This window comes from Agelaius phoeniceus, chromosome 1 (assembly GCF_051311805.1).
Source record: "Agelaius phoeniceus isolate bAgePho1 chromosome 1, bAgePho1.hap1, whole genome shotgun sequence".
Lineage (NCBI taxonomy): Eukaryota > Metazoa > Chordata > Aves > Passeriformes > Icteridae > Agelaius > Agelaius phoeniceus.
The window spans coordinates 82611951-82639293 of NC_135265.1; the positions used below are offsets into that span (position 1 = coordinate 82611951).

The following is a 27343-nucleotide window of genomic DNA, read 5'->3' on the forward strand; positions in this document are numbered from 1 at the left end:
GTTGATGTTTACAAGCTTCTTCATTCTGCATTATTTTTCCTGTTAAACCTCAATAAATTCAGAGATTTACAGCTAAGCATTTAGAAGCAGCAGCACTAATAATCACTGGGGTTTTTTTTTCCCCTTGCTCTGGTCATTGAACATGGCAAATCTTAACAAGTTAAAGAATTTCTCAATAAAAGATATGCCTTACTTACTTTGTTATGTGTCTTGTAAGTCATCAAAATGTGAAGATGCTGGATTATATTATTTTGTTATATTTGTGTGAAGAATCCTGTAACCTGCAGGTTGTATCACAAAAGATGGATTATGTTCCATGCATTTTACTTTAATCAAGTCACCGTGTAAGAGTCATAATATTTGGAGCAAATAGTTACTTGTTTACAGATTAATTCTTCTAATTTTTATTTCTTATCCCATAAACCTTGGAAATTTGGTTCTATGGCTATGTACCTTTAGGAGGAATAGTGATGACTTCAACCAGAATAGTGGTTACATCACTTGCCTAGGAAATACACAAAGATTTTCAACCAACAAGCTCTGTGAGACTTTCTGGTTATTGCCAGATATCCTGGCTCCTAGACCATTATATAAAGAATAAAATGAAATATGATTGTATGTATTGTATACCGTTGCTATGTACTGTGGCTATGGCTACTTTAATGTAGTCGGTAGAGTAAAGAGATGAACAACTTCTGGTGAGAGGTTCTGAGATTCTTTTCTCTAATTCCAACTTTGTTTCTGTTTCTTGTCCATTTAATTTCTTACTTAGTACTATTAGAAAACAAAGTCAGCATCATTCTTTCCTCCTCTATTTCTCAGGAAAAGCTGTGTTTTACACTGAAATTGCTGCTGAGGTTCTATTTGGATGTATGTACTGGATTTGACTTATCTAGGGACTGAGGCACTGGGGCGTGTGCTATACAAACTACAAATGAGTTTGAGTAGAGGACAGTTCCTGAAACTTTCTCTTCAGTCAAGCTGGGGATGCTTCTGGATCTGCACAGTAGTCAGTTGTCTTTCTGACACTTCCAATAGAAATAACCATATATGACTTGATTAAGAAATCAGGCAAGGTATGTTGTGGGTTATTATCTGACAAATAGTTTTCTCCACTTGTGCATCTAAATGCTTCTTTCATCTGGGCACTGAAAAATTTATTCAGTAGGAAAGCACTATCATATTCATAGCATGTATTGGGTTCTACAAGGTACTTATTGTTTTGGTGGTACAAAGTAAGGCAATAAAAAATAATAGGAGTGGTAAGCACTCCCTGTCCAGTCAGATCCAATCAGAGTTTATATATCTCAACTTTGGAAGACTGGCAGAGATCCAGTGCTTTTATTGAATAGTAATTTTTTCCTTTGAGCACAGTGTGGCATTCTTCACTGCTGCTCTGTGTCAGATATCAAGCCTTAAATCCCACAAACCACTTCATCTTGTGATTAATATCTATATTTATTACCTACTCTACTACTTCAGTTAGAGGTTATACAACTCTTGAGACGTGCTCATCTCCATTATTTGAGAAGCCAAGTCCTAGACATTGATTAAACATTTTAGAAGATCTCTTCAAAATTTGAAGTTTTCTTTTCATGAGAATTTTATGGGAAGTTAATATAGACTTCTTTGTTTTGTAGTGAATTTCAGCGACCAGTAACAACCTTATAGTTTTATTTCTTTGTCTTTTTAGAATCCAAGATATTGAAATTGCACGTCTCTTGAGAAATGTAATGTTTCCCATTTAGAACCATAAGAACTCTTGAGTCTTCTTTGCCTCAGGGCTTCATGTTTTGTGTGTGTATGTGTCATTTTTAGTGCAGTAAAAGCTAGATTTTGCCAAAACAGAAAAAGGGGCTGTAATTTCAGTATATTGCCAAATGGGCATTCTCTGGGATAGATGTCATTCACGTCTAGCTCTTGATATTGGATCTGTTTAGTTATCATCTGACTGTATGTAGGGAGTAAAATTTTGGAAATAAAAGCGTGTTGTCAGCCGCAGTGCTCTCAGCTAGTTGTATCTGAACTGCTGCCTAGCTTGTCCTAGTTTGTCTGGAAGTACAAACTAGGTAACTCACTGTCTACTAAGTACAACCTTAAGTACAGCCCTAAGCAGCCCTTTCGTAATCACTTCTTCTGATAGTGTTGTTCTAAAAGAAGGACTCATGTCCAAGAGACAAAACATTTGAGACTTCTGAAGACATCTGATGGGAATCTTGGTACTGATAGTCTCATAGCACATGCTCACAGGTCAGTGTGACTATTGGCAGCATCTGTTTGATTCAGATGTAGTAATAAATATACAAGCAACACCAATAAATATGTACATTTTGTTTTGTCCGTAGGTTTGGGGCCCCAAAATGTGTCTTTTTATATGCCAAGTTATTTTAGTGTGATGCAAGACAAAAAAAATAGTTTTACTGGCCTTCTTTGAGGATGCTTACATCATTTTTCATGATTCTTGTATTTATTTTTATTACTGAGTACTTTTTCAGACAGAACTCGAGCAATTTAAATAAGAATTCACAATGAGAATATTGTTTGGTAAAATCAAGAAATGTTTGCTCGATGTTGTTACAAATCACGCCTTGATCTACATATTCTACTTGACATTTCCTGACACCTCCCCAAGGAAAAAGAAGAAAAAGTGTGTGAGGTACTAGAGCCAAGCTTGAAATTCTTGTCCATCATCTCTTTGCCAATTCCTGAGAAACAGCTTTCTTTTCCCCAACTCATTAAAGCCTCATCTGAAGATTTTATGCTGTAGTTTTAACCATATCCTCTCTGCTTAAATTGCATTTCTTAAACCAATGGCAGTAATTAAAGTATTGTTATTCACATTTTAATATAACTTCCTGAAGGGATTAGAAAGGGTGATACCCCATAGGGGTACATGATCAAGTAGCCATGCATTGAGAAAACTAGATACATTTCTCAGGGATTATCTCTGCAATAAACACATCAGCACAAGAGAGGAGGGTCAGTCTGCTGTTGACATCATCTGGATGGCAGCAACATTTGTGGGGGGTATGTAGAGCTGAGGTTTAATTCTTCATAATGTTCAGAGTTCAAAGCCATTCCTTGCACCTCCTTGTTGAATGGTTGATCCAGGAGAGAAAGGGCTGCAGTGGATGGGAAGGAGCCCTCCCAAATCCACTCACTGGCACTGTTTTAATGTACATGCAGAGCACACAGTTACTGTGGCCATGTAGCTATCAAACCAAGTAGGTAGAGAATTCAGCAAGAGAGATTATGCCTTGTTCCCTGCTCCAAGGACTATTAAAATATTTTTTCCAATGTCTTTTTTAATTAAGCAGTAACTTCACAAAAAATCCCTAAGAACATGGAAGACACCTACTCCTTGCAGGGCATAAAAAAAATCATGATTTTTCTTGGCTGCAACTGAGACTTTTCTGTCTTTGGTTCAACTGTCTCCTAAATACTGAGGGAGAATAAAGTAACTACCTGTCACTGAGTTTGAATTTGTCATCGAATCAAATCAGTGGCCCATCAAGCAGCATGAAAAAAAAGTTTCAGCAAGGAAATGAACCCATTAAAATATTTGTGATTAGATATTGTTATAGTTAAATGAAACAGGAAGTGAAGTTTCAAGTTTTAATTTTTTTCACTTTAGGTGGTGTTATTGTTCAGAATATTGTTCTTTCATAGTTTCTCACACAAAATCTGTAGAAAAAAGTTGACAATTGAATCCAGATTTCACAAGTCCCCAAATTGTTTAATAAAAAAGTTTCTTTATTATAAATTATGCTTTATTTATTCTTTACTAAAACTTTTATAATTGAAAAATGATTAGATGAGATTGCAAGTAAAATATATATGATACTCCTTCATAAAGTCTTAAAAATAGATAATGATTTATCTCAGCAAGTAAAAGGAATGTATCACAATGAAACATTAATAAATGTTTTCTTATCAATTATAGTCTGTTAAGAAACTGTAGCTGCCATAGCATTTGCTCATAGGTATTCTACAGACACGTTACTTCTAAGTGGAGTGCATGAACTGTTATGGGTACATCAATCTTCAACACAGACAAAATGATATGAATTTCTATCTCAACTCTAAGGCACATCTTTGGCAAACTGACAAATCTCTATAAGATTGGAAATAGAAGTAATAGATAAAGATGGGTCAATGAGCATGATTCATTAAAAATATATTTTGAGGTTGTTGAAATTACTTTTTTTTGGTTAGGCAAGAAAAAAACATCTGGTCTAGATCTAGGAAGGGTAAAACTTTGCCACTATAGTATGAGAGTCCATCTAATAATCTGAGATAGTTTCATTTTCTTTGTGAAAGAAAGAGACATAATTGATGTGGTGGCTGAGACATGTAATTCAACATGTACTTGTTATTTAGTATAGGTTCTTGCTTGATCTTTTCCAGAAAATTGAGGAGTTAGAAGCTTCAACTTTGTAGAAAGTCTTCCAAAACAAGGCATACTGCTTGCTTTAGCTGCCAGTTGCTTTGCATCTTAGTCTCAAGTAGATCTGAATTTCTGTTAAGAGCTTGAATTCTCTATTTGAAAGATTTTTGAATAAGTCTGACTAGAGCTGGATTTAAATTCCAATTTGAGGCGTGAAATGACTGCTGAGAAATGGTACACAAGTTTCCCTATTTCCTAAACTTTTTGATTCATTGGAAATCCTACCAGTGGAAAGGTTATTTTTACCAATTTATAATGTTTTACTTAATGGATTGGTGAATACTGTCTCTGCTAAAAGCAGATATTTAACTCTTTGTATGGAAGCTACTGGAAAAAAGCTTTGCTAATTCAACTGCAAACTGACTATATCCCTGATGCTTTTGAGACACTATAACACATGGGAATTTAATCTGCAAGGGACAGAAGTATTCTAAAAATTTTTGAATGTTTACAAACCTTTCCTCTGGAGAACAGTTTCCTAAAGACAGGATTGAGATGGTAATTCTCTGGATTTCCATTGATAGATACATCCCAAAATTGTTCTATTTTCAAATGGAAACAATTTTTTTAGAATTTTATTTTACTTTTTTCTAGAGAGGAAATTTGTTCTGCAATCATTATTGGACGACATATGTTATTAATTTGTATGTTCTTTCTGTCCTCCCAGACAAATGGCTTTGAAGAAAGGTCTTTATTTTTTAATAACTAGTACCTAGATCAACACTTTTTTATTCAGAAGGTTCTTAAAGTCAATAGTTCAAATCTCTGTTAGAAAGGATAGCCCAAAATATTCCCTTCATAAAATACATATATTAGATTTTGACATAGAACCATGAGAAAGTCCTCTAGTTGAAAAGGTACAACTGAGTTTCTCCTGGAATAGCCACTGGGGCATTAAGAAGTTGCTAATAATTTTAGAAGGCATGCGAATAGTTTTTGGTTAAAATTGCTCCTTTCAGATTCTTGATTGTGCATAAATGACTTAAATTCTCTCCCCTGCGTGGAAGTCTGGGGACATGTAATAGACCATCAGACCTCCTCTGCTGACAAGCATTATCAAAAATGTATCTCATTTCAGTGTTGATTTAAAATAATTTCCAATACTATAAGGAAGAACATCAATATTTACTTGAAATACAATAGGAAAGAGGGAATACAAAGGAATCAGAGCCAAAGATAAAGAACATAAATCTAAAATATTATGTGTGCTTGCTTTTTATGGAGTATCATTCAAAACTGCTGTCGTTGCATCCAAGAATTGAAAAACAAAACTGCACCAGATTGCAGAAATACTTGGGGTCTTACCCAGATAAGAATAATTTAATATAGAGTTTTTCTGTGTTTTTCTTCTACTGCTTTCAAAGCTGTCTTCTGAGAAAGAGTCAAACCTGTCCCATTTCCTAAGTTAAGCAGCTGTTTGGTGTTTGAAACCATTAATACACTAAGCATTGTGTGGTAAGAGTTGTTTCTATATAATTTTGAATTACCTTCTAATAAATATATTAAATTGTGCATGTACCTTTTTAGCACTTCTTTTTTCTCCTTTCTAATTGCCAAGACACTGGGCAACTGAATGTCCCATTTTAAGATTGCTATGTATTGCATATAGTTTGGCACAAAGCAGGACATTTTATTTCATTTGTAGTTGCTTTTTCTTAAATTTAAAGTCTTAGCTTCCCTGCTAATTTTTGTTAACTTCTCTGTCTAATAATATACCAGCAGAGCAGCAATGACCATGGACTTTCCTAAAAGCTTTTAAGCTGTAAAATTCAATGCTGTTATATTGCCAAAGGTCCTTAGATTTTTGTTGTTCTCTAGCAATAGCAGTACTATGTAAACAATCTCTGAAATGCAGAGCGCTTTGATATTGAGCATGGGGAAAGAATGATTTGGTTTAAATTCTGGAATGATAAAAAATTGACACACCCTGTTTTTCTTCCTGTAACACACCTAGAACAGAGATGTTTTTATGCCTGTATTTTACTTCACATGGGGACAAAAACTCCAACACCAAAAATATTCCTGATTTTTTACAAAGGTTTCACATGAACAAAGTGCAAGATTTTTCAAGTCCCAGAATGTAGCATTTTTAATTTTTTTTTTTTAAATTGCATCAGTAATTTAATTTACTGAAATTTAATTAGATGTCAATGAGCAATGGTTTATGAGTTTTCCAGGTCACTTGCATATTTTTTTTCCTTCAAGTATCCTGTAATAGAGTAAGAAAAACTAAGAGACCTGAATAATGGAAAGCTTAATCTTTTCTGTTTCCTGCAAGTGATGGCACAGAGGGTAACGAAGATTTTGTGTGGCCATTTTGGTGTTTAAAAATAAATCTCAATATCAACCAGGCAGAACAATTTGCAACATTTCTCAGGGAAAGGCAACAAAATATTTTTTTTCTGTTTCCAGCTACAGTATGTCAGAAAAGGTTTTGTTATACAGTTACATAATTGCTTTTTTGATCTTATAAATACCCTTTATATCTCAATTTCTCTGAGTATCCACCCTTGCCTTGTTGTCATTGCGATAATGACTTGTAATAGTGAGAAAATCACAATGGTTTATTGTTTAAATGATTCATAAGCTTATCACTTTTCATTCTCTGTTAAGCCCGCAAAACAGAACATTCAGATTTTTAACCTCTGTTTTTGTCTGATAGTTGTAGAAAATCACATCTATATAGTTTATTACACCATCAAAATATATTAAAAATAGAAAAAAAGAATAAATTAACTATCACTAATCAGATGGTTCAAGCAGGTTTCAGATGGAGAGACAAACGTTTAACAGCTCTGAAAATAAAGAGAAATTAGAAATAAAATAATTAAAATCTGCATCTTGATGAAGCATCACAATTACATATTCATTTTGAGATTCACTCTTTTCCATAAAGAATTAATGAATGTACATATAAAAATATTTTAAAAAATTGAATTAAAGTTGTAAATTAAGGTCAGAATTTTAAGATCAAACTATATTATTTTTATCTTCTGAATCATTCTAGAAGTACTATGCTTACCCATAGTACTATATATATATACACATATATATATATATATATATATATTTAATTTTTAAAGAAGAGTTGAAGCTCTGTCTATCAGTTATCCTTTAGACTGGAGCATGATTAAAAAATGTATTCATGTATTTCAAGTATAAGTATGTATCCCAGAAACCTGTAGGTAAAAAAAAAAAAAAGAAGTTACAGAGCATGGTTATATTATCTTGTCTTCTAAACACACCCTTGCTTTAAACCTAATTGTACCCCACCCCCATGTGCAAAAACAGATTATAGCCAAAGCTTTAATTATCCATATTCTACTGATGATTTTACTAATTTTAAAGTTATTTTTAGAAAGGGTGGAGAAGAGGAGGATTTAAACCCCATTGCATTCTCTGTACCATATGTGTCTTTTTTGATGTTACACGGATTGCTAAATCATAAGTCCTGGGCTTCCCCTTTTTAGGCTGAACCAGCTGCTGCATTTGCTGTTTCTGCATCTTTTTTTTCTGTGTCGAGCGCACTAAAGCCCTTATGCAACCTAATACTTTCTGTTCATTGGAATGATTTTCTGCTGTTAGCCAAATGCACATTCTACTTCACAGTAGGGCTTTTTCCAGTTCCTCTGGTGGAAGAGAGCAAATATTGATGATACATTTTTTCATGGTGGCTGAATGGTTATAAATCACCTTGCCCATTCTTTGATTTTTTTGCTATTGTACATTCAGTTAATCAGTTTTATATTTAGTATTTCAATTTATTATTCTGAAAGACCTCTGCCTTGAAGATGACTCTAATGCCCTATTTTTTTGTTGTTGTTTAAATGGTGTTTAATACAAATGTTATATGATTATTATAACCAGTGTTTATATGTACATATGGATATTAATTAGAAGATGTTTAGCATTAACAGATTTTTTCCTTTAATTTCAACAGTCTTTATACTGTCTTAATGCTTTTATTTTTCAATGGGAAAAATTATTTGTATACAACTAATACTATGCAAAACCAGTGTGTAATGGATAAAATTAATGTACTTACTGAATATAATTTTCCAAAGTCTATTTCAAAGTAGACTTCTTGAAAATATAAATAATTCATATTTGTTTCAGCTACACTTTAAAATGTATTCTCTCAAGTCTCCATCTATTAAACTCCCTGGTCATTGTGCTGCCAGATTGTTAAGTTTATCAATGAGTCTGTTTTCACATGTTATGACATACAGAATATTTCTTGCACAGGTGGTATCTTATTCAAGTTTAGTTACAAGCATCTCCTGAAGTTGCAAATGTTGCTTTAGAGTCTGTGTGTTGTGTTGACTGCCCCTTTCCATCACACGGACCCCATCCTTTCCATCTGATTAAGACGTATTATTATTCCTCAGAATGTTTTGTGGGAATTTTGAAAAACAGACCCATAGTTACATTGACAGTTTATAATTTAAAGTATATTTTGCTGTTTCTTTAGATTTTTCTTGGTATATTTAAGGAGATTTTAAGATTTGTAAAGGCACCTTGTTGTGCTCAGAAACTGCAGAAATGTTTGTTAAGTCTTAAATATAGGCATACAGCTGTCCTGAAGAGATATTTGAGACTATTATAAGTTTATTTTGCTTTCAACTCATATAGTTTAGAAGACAGCAGTGATTTTAGCTACATTAATGAAATACGATACTGTAGGCTTTTCTTTTGAAAACTATTGGTTTGGATTCTGCCTCCTGGTGCTGGTTCAGTTGCTTTCTGGAGACCACTACACTCTCCAAGGTACAATGGCAAGAGTTAAGATTGAAAGTCCTTCCCTCTCAAAAAGGAATGGGTAGAGATTTTTTTCTCTTCTTTTGAAGAAGTGAAATGCACTTACTTCTATACTGCCTCATGATGATTTGTTTGCTTGAAGAAAGCAGCAATATTTTGTAAACATAACAGCTCATATAAATATTTATACTTCTCGATAGCAAGAGTTCACTAAAGCTTCCTTGAGTGGTTTTATTTCTGTTAGGAAACTCAGGGAATTACAAGTTTATTAGTTTGTTGCATCTGCTGTTTGCTTTGTATGTTCATTTTCTGTTTCATTTTGCTGGTACCACCAAAGATGTTATAATGATTCCAGCTGCACTCTTGCAGTGTTTTCCATTGCTGGCTATGATTTACACCTCTTACATCTTAAAATTATTTTTTGCTTTTAGAAATCATCCTTTCCTTTTGTCCAATTATAATTTTGTTCTTTACAGACTTTGTTGCCTCCAAGCATGTTCTCTAAAACTCTGTCTCAGGTTCTCCCTGCAGTTCTTCATTGTCTCCTACATATTACATAGCAATATTTCAACAATAATTTTTCTTTTCATTCCCAGTGATTAGATTTCTAATGTTCAGTCACTGGTTTTGCAAGTCTCTTTAAAACTACTGCAGTGCAAGCTAACAAAGCACATTATTTACTCATTCTTGCCAATGTCATATCTTTTACTACTCCTCTATATAGTTGGCCATCCTTAAAAAAAGGCTGTCAGGTGTCTGCATCTATCCCAGTATGTCTTGCTTACAGTCAGGATGCAAAGATGCCATTCATTTGAATTCTTAAATGGCTGTTAGGCTCAGGCTTGACATTTGTGATGAAACTGCAGCTTTCCCTGTGTCTGTGGCAATAAGGTTGCATCCATTAAGTTGCTCTGTGGTTACTAGCCTTCTCAGCTGTTTCTTGGCAGAAGTGGACACTTAGTTTGATTATATAACTAAATATTCACTTGAAAGATTATTACAAATCTAAAAAACTCCATGTCCTAGAGCCATGTTCCAGACTTATTTTTTCCCTACTTTTTTTACACCTTATTTTGCTTTGCAACTGTGGTGTGAAAATAGCCAAACAGACAACACTGTTGAAGATAGGACTTCTACAAGTTCTTTAGGAAATCTGCAGTCTTTGCTTGGAGCAATGATTTATAATGATTTATTAAATAGTGATGCAAATATTGTAGTAGATTTGGAAACAGTGGTGCAAAACCCCTGGCTTTTGAAAGCAATGGAATCACTGGCTATTCTTTTCCACTGTAAGGAAGTCTGATATAGCCATGTTGCATGCTAGTATATTTTAAGGATGTTGATAGCTACACACCCTAGCTATGTACCATAGACTGGTGAACAAAACACAAATTCAATCTGTGCCTGTCTCAAAGTTGTGGAGTGAAACCAGATCCTCACCCTAGCTTGGCCTCCCAGGTGGTCCTTGCAAAATCAAAGTCATACACAGTAGGAATTTAAGGCAGAGAAAATAGGTTGCAGAAGTCAGAAGCAGGGGAGTTTATTGAGGCAGATCTCAGGTCACATTCTATTCCTTTTTGTTGAGTTTGCATATGACCCACATTGCTCCTAAGAGCAGTGTTTCTTCCTCATAATCTGTGGGATCTCAGGCAGTGTTTCTTCAATTGAAGCTTTGTCAGTTGTGACTTCCAACATTTCTGAGTGCTGATCCTCTTAGACAACAAACGAAAAAGGAATGGTTTGGGAGATGCTGAAAGAGAGCAAAAGGAAATATGAGGAATGAAGAATGTATGCCAAGATAAGAGGGAAGAACAAGAACAATGAAGATGTCTTGGGGAAGGCATTACTGCTGCAGTTCTCAAAGTGAGAATATTTTATTTATTTCTGGGGTGATATGCTGCTGTAACCATGATCTCCAGGTCATACACTTGAATAAAAAGAACTGTAAGTTTGCCATCTATAATAAACGAGCCACATGAAACAGAAAGTATTTGTGTTTGATCATATTCTCCTGTCCAAAGCTGTATTTCTAAATGTGTTTGTAGGCATAGGGGAGGGAGGCCTGCAGTCATGTGTTTTTTCTTCTCTTGGGGAAGGTGACAGCAAATGATTCCGTCTGTAGATCCCAGACCCAGCACAGTGGTAGGAAGAAATATTAGTCTGTAGAAGAAGCACATGCTGAATGCGTGTGTACCTGATTTTTGTCTCATGCAGGAAAACTGTGACAAGCCAAATACAACGTGTCCTGAATCATACTGAATCTGTTTGCCAGTTAGCATGTGATATAGAGTTGCACTGACTGATCTATAAAGCAATACCAATTAATTTACATCTGTAAAATGATCTCACTGCTCCTTCTTCTTCTTAGTACATTTTTCCAACTTCTATGCTCAAAAGAAAATCATTCCTCTTTCACTCAGTAATTAACACAGTGTTATGGTTTAACCCCAGCCAGCCTCCATGTACCACACAGCCCCTTCCTCACCCCCCTCCCCTCCTCTCAGCACAAACCCAAAACACAGCCCCATACCAGCCAGTGTGAGGACAATTAATTCTGCCTCAGCCAAAACAGGGACATACAGGCACTGGAATTTTGGGACAAGTCGCAGACCATATTTTGACCATGAAACTTGCTGTAATTATAGTCAAGATTTTGCATCCAGTAATCATCAGTGGAAACACTGCTTGTTATGTTGTTGAGCTGAGCTGCTTATTGCTTAATTGTGGGGCAAAACTGACTGATGGCAATAATTTAATTAGGTTTTGAATAAAAGTCTGTTTTAGGTTGTTTGGGAAAAAAAAGATCATCAAATTAGATATTTTAATATCAAAAATGTTAATAAAAATTAAAATGTAGTTTATTGGAAGCTTTTTTCCTATAAAATGGTCAAGCATGTTTATATCAAAAAAGGAGAAAAATGTAAACAGGTGCATGAAATGATTACATTAAAACCTGAGAGGCTAGGCAGAAGATTTTAACATGCATACATGATTTGGTATGATCAAAATATTTCTATGGACTAAGAGGAATCCATTTTATACACTAAGCTAATAATTTATGGTTTTCTAATTCATTTTGACTATTTAATAGAATTAAATAATATCATGTAACGTTCATTATATCTTACACATAAACTTCCTATTAACTTCCCCTACTATTTGGTGTACACTCTCCCCTCCAGTACTACTCCAGGTCTTATGATTGAATACTCAGTCTTTCTCAGGAAAATGAGGACCTTTTAACAGTCATCTTGGTTCTCCCTCTTCTCTTTAGTTTTGGAGTCTATTTGAGGCTGCTTTTTTGTATTTTCTTACAGCTGCTTACTTGCTGTTCCTCAGCACTTCCCAAGCAAAGTCGTGTTGCCCTCGTGTTGGGAATGTCGTGTTGCCCTCCCTCAGCCCAGTTACCCTGGAGTGTGCAGTGACTGTGTAGGGGTGCCAGCCCCTGGCCTCAGGCTCTCCCAGGGTGGAGCTGGTGTTGGGGGACACAGACGTGTCCCCAGGTGTTCCCTGCCATGGATAAAAGCCGTACTCACCAAGCCAGGGCCAGATACATCCTGAGAGCCTGCACTGCCAGCTCTGAGCCAAACCTCTGGCCTTGTGCTAGGGATGGCAAACCCCCTGTTTTCTGCACTGCAGAACAGGCCTTCCCAAACATTCCCCTTGCCATTATTTCCAACTCAAAAGGGAAGTCTTTCAAGACTTTAGGGCTTATCTCTGTGTGTGTTTGCAGTATTGGATCTTTAATACTTCCTATTGCTGGCGCATAAAAGATTGCATAATGCTGCAGCTCCCTAAAATATTTATCGGTGTGAGAATGTGATCCTTTGTGTTCAGAAAAAATGTACTTTGATATTTTTAAATTATTTTAATACTTTGCAAGAGTGAGTCATAAATGTTATCATATACTCTGACACTGGTTTTCAATGCGTTACTGTCTTTCCTGAGAATTCACATTAAGAATAAAACTGAAGAGTGAATGCTAAAAGTTATGATTTTTCAGAGGTCAAAATCAGGATAAGTAAGAAGAAAAGGTTCAGCCTCATTCATTCAAATTCACTGAGACTCAAGACCTGCACATACTCATATACATGTGCTTTTTTAAATGAATGTGATACATATCTAAACTCCATAATTTTTAACACAGAGAATACTAAAACAAACTGGAGAAATTATGGAATTGAATGCTTTTTAAACTGCTTTAAATATAGTTCCCAAAGTGTAAAGCAATCCTGTAGATGAAGCAGTAACGCTTGGCATGAATGTGCATATATCAAGCCCGACTTGAAATCTTGTTTTCTTGTGACTACTGCTGTGAAGGCCATTCTGCAGTAATAACTTTTTAACTTTTTTCTTTTTTTTTTCTTTTTTTAATGTATTGCATCACATGAAAACAGACTTTAAAGTTTTCTAAGTTCTTTTAACTGTACTATAATACATAAGGAAACTTCAGGCAAAATAATCCTGCATTCTGAAGCTTCATTGAAAACATCCAACACAAAGATTTTGTCACTGAATGACACCAAACAGGTAGAATTGCTAGTGTGATTTTTAGTAACTCATTTTCCTCTTGCCTTTTCAGACTATGGCACTATTAAGAAAGTACTTGCCCCAGTGAACCAGACTTCAAGCAGCTGCCTGCTTGAGGAAATTGAACTCCTGCCGAAAAGTCAGCGAGAGCCCATCAGGAGCCTTCAGATCCTGCACAGCCAGAGTGTCCTTTTTGTGGGCCTTCAGGAACATGTGATTAAGGTCCCCCTGAAGAGATGTCTCTTTTACAAAACATACAGGTATGAGGAATCAGCTAGCTTTATTTGACTAGAAATAAGAGAAAAAGAAGAGAAAGAGAAAAATACGTGCAGGGGGTTGCGGAAAAATGGGATGGATAAATGGCTGCAAGTAGGAATCCAAATTAATTGTCTCTCTCAACAATGACTTCCTGTGTACACTGTTTATCAAAAGTGGCTCTGACTACTTGTACTAACTTGTTAGGACTAGGTGAGGCTCTCAAGGAATTGAAGTGTCATTATGTAGATTTTAAATTGTGAAGTGAAACAGTAAGAAATGTTTTATATAGAAAACCGTTATCTGGTAAAGTGCCATATAGCTGCTGGTTTAATATATTTAAAGCTGGGGGCTTGAACAAATGTAGGGGTTTTTGGGGGTTTTTTTAAAGCTGTTTTATAACTGAATAAACTCTCTGTGAACTCAGAAAGAAATTGGTAGCTTCAACTGAGAATCAAGAGTACTTGGAAAAGTGGCTATTTAAAGGTAGTGTTGGATCAGCAAATTGTAATGTAAAAATGTGAATATTCTACTAGGTAAAAGGGCTATGCAGTCAACAGTTGTTCAATCAAAGAAAGAGGATAACTTATAAATAATCACTTGGTTGTAGACTGTATTGATAGTTAAGGGACTTAAAGTTCAGCACACAACTTTTTCAATGGGCTATCTGAAAATACATCTGGGTTGCAAAACACGCTATTAGAGATTGTTAATTTCATCTAGTTAGTTGTACCTTCCCTTTGGTATGTGTGGTCCTGGTAATTCAGAGCCGTTGTTTTGTGTTACATCAGATAGACACTCATGAACCAGTCATGAGGTTTTGAGAACCGTGACAGAGACATGTGGTTGTTTTTTAGCTTGTTTTTACCTTGTTTAACATACATTCCTCTGAAAAGTTGAGCTATTAAAGGAGGGAGAAAGGCTGCCAGTTGCCTTTCTTGGCTGCTACACTCAGGCTCACAGTGAGATTGTTTGTGCAGCAGAGATATTATACCCCCCCTAAAAGGCAGCATGACCATTTGCAGGTAGAGACATTTCTGGCCATCACAGGGACCACACAGTTGGTCACAGCAGGGAAGTGACCATGGGACACAGGTGTAGTAAAGCTGTGGCTTGGTGACAGTGGAAGGACATTTCCCAAGGGGACCTGGCTCACTGTGGTATTCACATGCCCTCTGAACAGAGAGAGATTTAGCTTTTTCAGGATTCTCCTGAGAGAAGCTGTGAGAGAAGCAGAGAAAAGAATGATCAAAACAATTCTTATCTCATTTTTTGTTCCTGTGTTTGTGCCCATGTGAAATATGTTCTGGAGATTGTTTACCCTAGGTGATTGCTTGATTGGCTTCTGGTGATGATGTTTTGGATTCATTGACCAATTGGATCCACGTGTGTGTTTTGGGACTCTTGGGCAGAGAGGTTTCTAGTTAGTTTAGTTAGTGATAGTTCTTGTTAGTGTAATGTAGTTACAGTATAATAGTGTAATGGTACTGATAGTGTAATATAGTTACAGTATAATATAGTAAAATAAAGTAATTAATTATCCTTCTGATATCATGGAGTTCTGCACATCATTCTTCCCACCCATTGGACATCCTAACACTCACAGCTCACCATGGGGACTGGTACCATGCAGGAAGCCAGTGAAAGGCAACTGGGTTGGAAATAAGACTGAAGGTAGAGGGTGCCTTAGAAAACAAGTAGACCAGGGAAGGGAAGAATTCTACCTTTCACAGTTTTTTACCAGCCTGTTTTTGGTTTATACTGTTTTATGTAGCATATTTTTGGAATTTTCTCTTGAAATAGAAGAACACTTGAATCCCCATTGGAAGTCCTGCAAAGCTTACTTTAGGGAAAATTTTTATATGGGCAAGTCTCTGTTTCAAGCATTTTGTTGGTTTAGTGGCCTACATAGGATCAAGTTTCCGTTTCCATGGAAATTTCATCTTTCCTTGCTTCAGCGGGTTGAAAAAGGATGTTTGGTGATGAGTATTTACACCAAGCCTGTAGTCCACTTTGGGCATTTCAAGGCTGGTGCCTCACTTTTTTTTTAATGAGATGTGAATGCCCAAGGTCCCTGGTACCTCTGCTTCTCTCAGGACAATTCCCAAGGCGTGTCAATTCTATTCCAGCTGCAAAGCCCAAACATGCTTCTGCCCTTGCAGGGAAGGACTGCTGTTTCGAATCCCAGACCCCATGCGTGGCTGCAGGCTATTCATTCCTCTCCCCGCTTGAGCACTGGGATCTAATTGTCTAATTTTTAAAATTTCTTTTAGAACAAAAGAAAACAAAACAAAAAGAAGTGGTGTCTTTCCCATTTTACTGAGAGCAGTAGTTAAATGCCTCAAATACTGCTCAAATGATAATTTATTCCTCTGCCCAGAGGTATATGAAGTCTCATCTTCCAGTGGAATGACTTATTTAAAAGGAGATAAAATGATTCCTTGTGGGGTTTTTCAATCATGTCTTTTGTAGTTGTATGACTTCTCTTGTAGTAATTAAATATTCATTGCACCAAAAGACTTGCCATCCTTGCTTTCTTCTTGGTTAAAGACTTCACCATCAATTCTAGCTCTGTTTTGTGAAAAAGGAGAGGATTTAGAGATGTGATCCAGACAAAAAAAAGGAATTTCCTTTTCATCTATCATTAGGGACTGAGGTTATTTGAAGAATGCAGATGAAAACTTTCTCTCTCCTATAATTTACTTTTAGTTTGACTAGTTTTTTCCTGGTTTATGCTGGATTTCTTTTTTTTTTTTTCTCTTTGCATGTGAACAGAGTACAAGTACATTACTTGGGGCTATACATTTCTCCGGGCATTGAAACATCTAAAACTTGCTCATTGCATTTCTGGGTGCTTTAATACTCACATTCTTCTATTATGTTGCTAACTATTACTTCTATACTGTAGCAATGAGTAATGGGTAAACCCAGCAGGGTAATGAATAAACCTTACTTAAGGCAATGCCTTGGAGCATAGTGGTTTTGGGGTTTTTTTTGGTATTATTTTAAATAATGTATTCACGTTTATCATACTTAGGGCTGTATAACTGTGCCAAAGCTTCATTCTAAAATTCCATCAATGATAACTGGAGTGTCTAACCCCAGATCAAGGATGTGCACTCTTCAGTATCCACTCCACATAATTATTGAGGAATAGGGCATGCTTGTGTATGAATAACAGCCTTTAAAAAGTCAAAATGTTGAAGACGTGCTACCTCACCTGCTCCCTTTGTGTAAATGGCAGAGTGCTCAGTGCCTAATCTTATCTAATCTCTTTCTTTAGGTTTCTTGCTGAGCTTTCAGACAATACAGCTTCAGTCCCTCTGTTGAGCTGATTCTTTCATGAACTAATATCTCAATGTCAAGATAATTTTCTTGAGATTGCCCATTGTAATTGTTTTTCATTATTCCTTGCTTCATCTTCCCACAGTAGCCTCTTAAAACATGTGGCTGTGTCTTTTATTTGCAATTTATTATGTCTCCTTAATAATCACTCTAATATGCTCTGCACATCACAAGTCTGTTCCTCCAGCAATTTTCAGTGGTGGAGGAACCCTGTGACCTGCTGCTGCTCTGATAGATATTCCATCTGCTTCAGCACACTCCAGTCATGATTCTACTCCTATAAATACTGCTAGCAAAGGCTCTTGAAAATATATTTGGAGGTGAATGTTTTGGGGTGTTTTTTGTTTGTTTTGGTTTTTTGGGGTTTTTTTTGTGTTTCTGTTTTGTTGTTTTGTTTTTTTTTTTTTTTTTGTGTGTGTGTTTGAAGTGCAGTTTGTGTTAGAAGTGCAGTTTGCTGCACTTTATTACTGTGACAGCAGACCTTACCATGGGTAAAACCTGTTGTCACACCCATAGTTTAGGTTACTCAGCACTTTTCATTATGCCCTGATGTTTCCATCATTCATGAGTTTCCCATGCCAGTTATTTGGATTGCCAGTTTCCATGGGGGGCAGGTGGAGGGTATCTCATGCAGACTTCTGCTTATGTCTGAATAGTTTTGAACATCCTGTCATAATTGTGCTGGTTTTGGGAGTCAGCTGGACAAAAGTAATTTGGGATGTGCCAGTACTTTGGAAAATCAGTTCTCAAAAAAACCTGCCATCTTCAAGGTGCAGGAAGCAGCAGAGCAGTTACATAAATTCAGTTCTCCTTAGGGAAAATCCCTAAGGTTTGACCAGGTTATTATCACTTGGATATTGCAATTCACACATTTATCAAACTTTTATAGAAATCCATCAATGATATTCACTGGAGCTATTTTCGCAGATGGATTCTCCATCTCTGCTTCTTCAGAGTTGAGTAGGCCAAGCATGAAGCACAACTGACTTTTAAATATGTGCTAATTAACTATAATGTGAGATAAACAGAATAATTATCATGATAAGATAACTTAAACTCTCTAAAATTTCAGTTTCTGTGTTTCACTTTGAAGGTTCTATGCATCCATAATAAGGAATAAGATATGTAGCATGAGGGTAAAGACTCTGTACCCCGAAACAAAGAAACAGTCAGCTTTCTTTTGTTGGCAGCTGTAGCCTTCAAAAACAACCCCTGGTGGCAGTGATTTTTTCTCACGCAAATTTGTCAAAGTTATGCTTTGTACTGGCATTTTCAGTGCATTAGTTCTGAAAGGACAACAAAAGTCTATGTCAGCCCAATGTTCTTTAAAATCTTACCAAGCAAGGGTCAAGGATTGATATTTCTGATGGAAGATAGATTTCACACACTTGAAAGGCTTGAAACCTAATCTTGCTATGATGTTATGTCTAAGTAAATAAATAGTGTCATCTGCTAAAAGCTGTACAAATAGTGACTTCTCTGACATGAAAAAACCTGACAACTTCTGGAAATTTTTGAGTATTTTTTTATACAATATATGTAATACTACTGGGTCACAAGTTTGTCTTGCTAAGTAATGTTATCATAGGTATTCTACTATAACTAACCTTTTGCTCTTTGAACTTCTTTATTCTTATTTTGGTGTCATTGTGAGCCTTCAGTTAAGCAATCTGTACATACAAGAAAACTCTATCAGCAAAATGCTAAAAAGAGTATTGAATTAACTAATAGAAGAAAACAATATACTTTATTTCATTCCTAGAAGTAAGATCATTGATTTAAGTACTTCAGCCACTTTTGCATTCCTTTATTTTGCCCTAGCTGTAGATTTTGCATCCTCTGAAATACCCTCACACTCAGTAGGAACCTGTTTTCCTGGTAATAAACATTCTATAACATTAAATAGTAAAATAATTATTCCTATATACTGATATAGGGTAGCTATACATTGACAAGCTAATAACAAGTATGTGGTCTTAACCATTACTCGGTGGTCATGTGTCCAGAAGAGCTTGCCAACAAATGGAATTGAGATTTCTCTTTGGAAATAATCATTCCAAAGTATTTCTTTTTGGATATTTAGGTGGATTTCCTGATTTCAAAATATGCAGGCTTTATTCCAGTTTAAGTATGAGAAGTCTGCTGCTGCATTATAATGTCAGAACCACATGAGGACTGATCTGAATTAGTGATTCCAGAGTAATATTCCAGAATCAGAGTCCTCATAAATTTCCCAGACTGGGATAAACCATACTCCTATCTGCAAGTCTAGATTATAAGCACATATTAAAAATGGCAGTTCTTTTTTTGGGTATGAGATACACTGAAAAGTTACCTTCAGTAGATGTCAAACTTATGGACACTATTAAAGTCAGCAGAATTATGAAATAAGCACAGTTTTAAGTTTTTTGCACTCAAAAGTAGTAGAATATTAGTCCCATACTGCAGAGGGAATAGCTTGACCCTTCTGCATCTGTGAAGATGAAAGCTTTTGCAGAAAGTGTCTGTCTATCTGTCCTGCAAAATGCATTAGAGACAAAGTGTTCATTTACATTTTGCTGCCCCTGAAATTTTAGTGACAACCCTTCAAAGTGTGATCTATGTATGTATGTATTGTGTTTTAAGCAGATATTTTTGTGAAACAAGAATTTTACAGCCTGCTCCCAATTTATTTCTTGAAGTAGTCTTATGAGAGAAAGAAAAATGTCTTTTGCATTTAGTTTGCAGAGATGTAAGTAAACCAGATAGACTTGACTACATATTTGCAATTCAGATTTTATTAGTAGGATATAGTTTTAAACAAAAAAGTGACCTAAGAAAGAAAAATTTAAAACAGTCTTGTGGTTTTCATATATCGTGATGCAATTAATTTTGTTGCTTTAAAGTATCAAAAGATTCAGGAATTCTAAGTTCAGTGTGTTTACCCTTAGTAACTATAGGTGCTTATGGGCAAGTTCAGGAAGTGGGGGTTGGACCAGCGGACAGTGAGGTGGCTTGGGAAATGGCTGAATGCCAGCTCTTAGAGGATTGTGATCAGTATCACAATCTAGTTGGAGGCATACTGGTTTCACCTAAGGGTCAGTACTGGGCCAGCATCATTTAGCTGTTCATCAGTGACTTGGCTGAAGGGGCAGATGTCTCCCCAGCAAGTTCTCTGATGACACAAAGCTGGAGGAGTGGCCGATACTCCAGAAGTCTGTGCAGCCCTGCAGAGGGACCTTGATGGGCTGGAGAGATGGGTGGAGAGGAACCTTCTGAAATTCAGCAAAGGCAAGTGCAGGGTTCTGCACCTGGGGAAGAATAATCCCAGGCTGAAAAGCGGCCCTGGGGAGAAGGACCTGGGGGTCCTATTGGACAGGTTATCCATCCAGCTGTGTGCCCTGGGGGCCAGGAAGGCCAATGGTATCCTGGGGTGCACTGAGAAGAGCACTGCCAGCAGGTCGAGGGAGGTGATCCTGCCCCTGTAGTCTGGTGAGGCCACATCTGGAGCGCTCTGTGCTGTTCTGGACTCCTCAGGACAAGAAAGACATGGAGCTCCTGGAGAGTGTGCAGCGGAGGGCAGCAAAGATGAGTAGGATCTGAAGCATCTCTTCTCTGAGGTGAGACTGAGGGAGCTGGAACCTGTTCAGCCTTGAGAGGAGAACACTGGAAAGAGATTTATGAATGGATATAAATATCTGAAGGGAGAGTGTTGAGAGGATACTCTGAAAATTGTTTTTCACATTTGATCCATATATAGTCACTTGGAAGCATATACATTCAGTGAATTGTGTAAAATAAACAACTTTTATACATAAATTTCTGATTCTGGATTTGATGGAAGGACTTTGTGGGTTTAAGGCCAGTATTTTCAGTGATTTTGCAAGATTGAATGGTATATAAATATATTTGGAGTATGCTACAAAAATTAAAATAAGAGGAAGCAATGGTAGTCTGCTCAGAGTGTCTGAGATGATTAAAGGATTTGATTTTCTTACCGGTTCAGGTGAGAGTTAAGCAGTATTCTGAATATTTGACATGCATCTTAACTTGAGCTACCTGGGATTTTATAAGTTGTGTCCCTACCATTTATCTTCTGGATCATTCATCTGCGTCTTTAGATGCCTGTTCTTCATTGCACACACATATATATGCATACAGCTGGAAAACCAGTAGTAATGAAAACACTGATAGTCACCTTTGTCTGGTATCACATTCATGTATTCATTCAGCAATGGATAGAACTGTGCATCTGGAGCATGAGACAGGCTTATAGTTTCAGTTTTCTGTTTGAATTTGAAGTGATGAACCTGTCTTCTGCAAAATAAGATGGTGACCCCAGTTCAGTTCCTGATATACAAAGTGTCAGGTCACATTTGGTGGTAATGGGGACTATGTAGGCATGGATATTTCAGTAGAAATTATTGAAAGGGTCAGGAGACTCAGTTCTTTGAAATGCTGTGTATGAGTAAAGACAGAAAAATGTTTCTTGAACAGTCTTAGAAGATGCACCTCTTGCATTTATATATATTGTATAGTAAAATGTTACAGCTCAAGAGGATACCTGATTAGCACTTTCATATTCATATGGGAATATATTCTTCCCCTCAAAGGAAATTTTAAAATCCCTTCAAAATTAATGGTATTATGATACAGCTTTTAAACTTAGGGGTTTTTTTTTGTTCTTTGGAACACACATAAATTCTTTTTAGTCTAAAAGTCGATGGGATTTTTAACATATTTTGCTCTGAATTGTGTTCAATTCTGCCTTATTTTCTGACTCAATAAATCATCTCAAATATAACTGAAGTAGGACAATTTTTCTGGCTTACTTGATGATAATTATAAAATAGCTGAAGAAATAACCTGACTTTTACTGACTTGCTTTAGAGTGAGGTGGCTTACAGTCAGTAGTCAGTCAAAACCCATTGCTAAAGTGTAGCACCACTGCCAAATGTGTGCCTTGCAGGAGACACACTCTGCTACCTATCATTTACATTTGGTAAAAAAATGTGACGTGACAATGCAGAGCAAAATTAGCATCAGTCAGGAGAAGCCAAAGGCTGTGACTGTGGTCACAAGGGTTTTCAGGATGAAGAAGAGACGAGAATGTTGACTCCATTATCAGAAGGCTTGATTTATTATTTTATGATATATGTTACATTAGACTATACTAAAAAGCAATAGAAAGGAAAAGGTTTCTTGAGAAGCTAGCTAAGCTAAGAATAGAAAAGGAATGAATAACAAAGATCTGTGTCTCAGACAGAGCAAGAGCCAGCTCTGCCATGAGTGGTCAAGAAATCCAAACACCCACAGGAGACCAATCACAGGTCTACCTGTTGCATTCCACAGCAGCAGATAACCATTGTTTACTTTGGTTCTTGAAACTGCAGCTTCTCACAAGGAAAAATCCTAAGAAAGGATTTTTCATGAAAGATGTCTGCGACAAAAGGCTGTTGAATGTTTTTGCAGAGAGTGCTGACTCGATAGGGTAAGTGGCATCAAGAGTCTTCAAATGATCCAGTTTAATTCAATTCCTGAATTTCCTTCCTGGACAAAATTGCCAGTTTTAGCAGTGCTGGGACAAATCATGTGAAGTCTTAGAGATGTGAGCTGGTGCCTACTGGGATTAACAGACAAAACATTCATTCTCTGCTGAAATTGAGATGTAAGGTATACTTCTAGAGACAAGATGACAAAATATATTATCCAGCTCTGCTATTTGCCGTGTGACAGTGTGAAAGGGCCCTGTCAAATGAAATACCTAATACCTACTTTAAAATTTATGTAGTTTTTCAATAGTGGCATCTAAAATGACTTTAATTTAGACAGAGATTTGGGAGGAAAAGGAGATAAAGATGTGTAGTAGTATCTGATTTTTGACGTTCCTTAGTTGTATAAAATTGACATAAATTTGACAGCCACGTTCTATAGTTTCTTTTGTTATTTAATGTACACATTGAAGCTACTCCTCTTACTGCTGTCTCTTTGGAGAGAGATTCATGAAAAAAGACTTAAAACAGTACGAAATTTTCCTAAAGACACAAAACTGCGAATTAAGTCCCTTTAAATTTCCCGTTTCAGATAGAAGTTCTGATTTTTTTTATACTTACAAGCTTTATTCTATATGATTTTTTTATCTGTTAACTAATTTTGTTATCTGTTTCTCTGTTTTATCTAGGCATAGTAGATAAAAATAATTAGCTGCTGTTACTCACACATTAAATCAAAGGAATCATCCCTCAAAGAAAAGAAACTGGTTTTAAAAGGTGACATAATTAGGTAGTAAGGATAAAACCTTACCCTCATATTACCTCCCTTTTTTAAAGAAACTATGTCCGCTTTTCAGAGATATAGGTGATCTGAAAAAAAAAAGAAATAAGAAAACCCTCTGAGATGTGAGCCAGGGTAGAGAACAGAAAAGAATTGTTGTGCCAATACCTGAGAACAGGGCAGCTATTTAAGTCAGGTCCTGCCACATCTCCTGAATATGTCTGACACAATGAGCTGAAGGAGGTTGATGATACTGAATTACAGTTTTCTAGGGGTTTTTTTTCTGTCTGGATATAAGATTTAAAAAATCAAACTTTTTACAATATGAGACTTACATATAATAATGTCTGGGACAAATAATTAGCACATTAGTGAAAAAAATCTCAGCAAAACTAGAGTTTCTCATGTGAGGAATATTTCTCTGAAAATATTACTTGTTGCTTTGTTTGAAATAGTTCATATGTTTAGAGGATTAATTTCTGTATTGTGGTGTAAAGAAAACCATGATTGAAGAATAGTAATGCCTCTAATTTGTGGAGGAAGTTATACTCTTGTCATCAGCATGAGGAGGTTAGCTGAGTTACTAACTTCTTAAAATGATAATTTTCATGTGCTCAATGGATATTTTTAACTAAATTCTGAAAAGATTCACCTCATTGTACCTTGCTGCAGTGCGGTCCAAACCTGGTCAGGTACTGAAAAAACCCCACTCAGTGTTCACAGAGTGATCAAACATTCTTTGTCATAGCAGTACAAGAACTTTCTTTTCTTTCATGGAACTAGGATCTGTTCTGATGCCAGAGAATTGTAAGGACAGTCAAAATATGTTACTAGCACCTTTCTTAAAACTTCTGAGTGACTTATAATGAAAGTTGCAAGTGTTTCCGATTTGCTTGAATCGTAGTAAAGTGAAAACAAAAGCAAAAGAGAAAATGGGGTCTAAGACCAGAGTGAGAGAACGATCAGCTTACTCCTACTAAAGAGGTAGTATGTGACTAAGTGAAAGTATATTTCAAAAGACTTTGAAATATTTTTGGTTTTAATAAAAAGTTTCTAAAGCATAATAACTGAGTTTATAAATTTGAACACTTTGAAGTTAGAAAATTGACCACTTCAGCTTTGAGGCGCAAGTTCTCATTTCAGGGTTACCATTGCTAACATTGCCAGTTGTGCATTGTCAGCCTTTAATTTGTTTTTGTATTCTTTTCTCATCAAACACATGCTTTATCAGAGATATTTAGAAGGAGAATACTGGACATCACATCTTGCAAACTTTGGAAGACCAAGACTCTTAAAACTTTCCATAATTTGCATTAATGTTCATTCTCACTTTCTAGATAGTTAAATGGAAACATGTGTTGCCTGAGTAACAAAAATGCTAAACACTCACAGCTGCAGGAGCCAACAGTGGGAACTCTCTTCTGAACAGCAAATTCCCTAAACAAGAAGCTTTATCTTTGGGCTGGAATCCTGATTAGGGGTATCCATACCCATTTTGACTGTTATGCCTCTTAGATTGTGCCCCTTTTGCAGATGAGAACTATGCTCCTACATGGTACTGGTAACCCACATTGCCAAGTGGAATGTGGAAGTGAATTCTTTGAAATTTATAATTATGGTATTTTGAAATAACACTCCAGGGAATTAGTAACTCTGTGTTTGGTCAGGTGTTAACATGGAAGTACATGAGGAGTGCCCGAGATAAATAGAAACATCAATAAAACACAAATTAGTTAGGACAAAATCACAGAATACTTGAAATTGTCAGGGGTCTCTGATGGTCATCTGGTCCAGTGCTAGCTGGGCTTCCCAGAACCAGTTGTCCAGGGACGTGTCTGGGTGGCTTTTGAATATCTCCAAGGAAGGAGATTCCAGAAGCTCGCTGGGCTATCTGTGCCAATGCTCAGTCACTCTTTCTGCAACAGTGTCTCCTGATGTTGAAGCCTCCTGTGTTTCAGTTGGTGCCCATTGTCTCTGGTCCTGTCACTGGGTACCACTGAGGACCCTGGACCCTCTTCTTTGCGTTCTCCCTTTAGGGTTTTGTACATATTGATGAGATCCTCTCTGAGCCTTCTCTTCTCTAGGCTAAACAGCTCTCCCAGCTCTCTCATCCTGTCCTCACTGGAGAGGTGCTCCAGTTGTTGAATCATCTCTGTGGCCCTTCAGTCAACAGATGTGATGGGAACAGATAATTAAAGAGAGAAGGATAATGTCCATGGATTTAGTTGAACAAAAATGATCAGTCTAACATTTTTTACAATCTAGAAAAAAAATTTTTAAATGCATTATTTTTTATTTGTAGTTTATAGGTATTCTTACAAGTATTAAACCAATTATATTGTGCTTCACTATCATGGGAATTCCACCTCCTTTTTTTATGGGTCTTTAGCTATGAAACTGCAGACCTATTGCCTGGACTGTTAACACTAGACCTTAGCAAGAGAAGTCTGCTATTTATTAGAGAAATGAACTTCTAATTTTGTACAGTGGATGTTTCAGAGTCTGTATGAAACTGGACCAGCATCCTTCTCTGTGATCCATTTCTTTCCCTCCTCATGTGCCCCTAAGAGAGAGTGTTGAGTGCAGCATGTGATATGTAAGAGGTGTGATGGCAGCCACCAATGCTCCTTTGAACTAACTTCCAGAAATTTTATATGAGTGCAGAAAACAGATCAGAAAGTTTTCTAATTAATTTCAAAGAGCAGACACTGTCCTCTGATTTCTGAAAAAGATGATATCTACAATTCTAAAACTGACAGAAGAGACTACTGTAACCTCTTGAAATTTTTACTTGGAGCACACAATATACCCTCTTTATGAATTTCTGTAATTCTCTAATAATTAAGTACAGCAATCAGTCAAGACAACATACCATGCATGCAGACAGAAATTCAGCTATGCACTTAAAAGAAATACTAGTTTTGTATAGGCATTCAAATTAATTTTTCCTCTGGTTTTGGTCATTTTGTCTGTGCCATACCACAACAAGGATCAATTTCACTATCTGCCTATGAAGTACCAAGAGATACTGCATAGTTATTTAGAAATCTTTGGTCAGTACAAATGAAGATAAATGTCCCGGTTATCTGATTGGTTTTCATCCACAGTGCATGCATTGGATCCCAAGACCCTTATTGTGGCTGGGACATGGTGATGAAGAAATGCACAACGCTGGAAGAGAGTCTGAGCATGAGTCAGTGGGAGCAAAGCATTACCGTGTGTCCAGTAAGTCCAAATGCATTCATTTGTCTCTTGAAACCTTTGATTCCGTGAATTTCATGAAAATGAACTGGCATAGATTTTTCAAGCTCAGAAAACTACATTTAATGTCATTTTCCTTAGGTTTTCCCATTAGATTTTAGAAGAATACCTAGTTTCTTTTCTATTTCTTATTAAACTACTTCTGTGATAAAGTTATTTAGAGTAATTTCAAAGCGTGGTTGTTTTTTATCCGTAATGTCTATTTTTCCACCTTGAAAACAAATGTTTCCTAAGATTAGTGATATTGACATATTTTTCCCTGCAGAATTTTTCTCCATTATGTCCTTTGAAAAAATTTACTCACTAATGGTAAAATCTTTTCTTTTAGGATTATTATTGGTAATATAAAAAGCCAAATAACATCTTCTAAAGTCCATGAATTGGAAGGCTGAATTCCATGAGTTAAGGCTCACACACATTAACAACGGAGGTGATAATTACGATAAATGCAAGGTTCATATTTACAGTGGCTTAGCACCTCTCTTTAAAAAAATA

The 27343-nt window shown here is 36.2% G+C and overlaps 1 protein-coding gene across 1 annotated transcript in view; it reads left to right on the plus strand.

Moving 5' to 3' along the window:
• Window positions 1–27343, plus strand: part of SEMA5A (semaphorin 5A) — a 314579-nt gene that overhangs the window by 203755 nt on the left and 83481 nt on the right. Inside the window, exons 13-14 of the mRNA XM_054636324.2 lie at window positions 13788–13995; window positions 26695–26812. Coding sequence (XP_054492299.1) covers window positions 13788–13995; window positions 26695–26812 — 326 coding nt within the window. The remainder of the gene's footprint in view (window positions 1–13787; window positions 13996–26694; window positions 26813–27343) is intronic.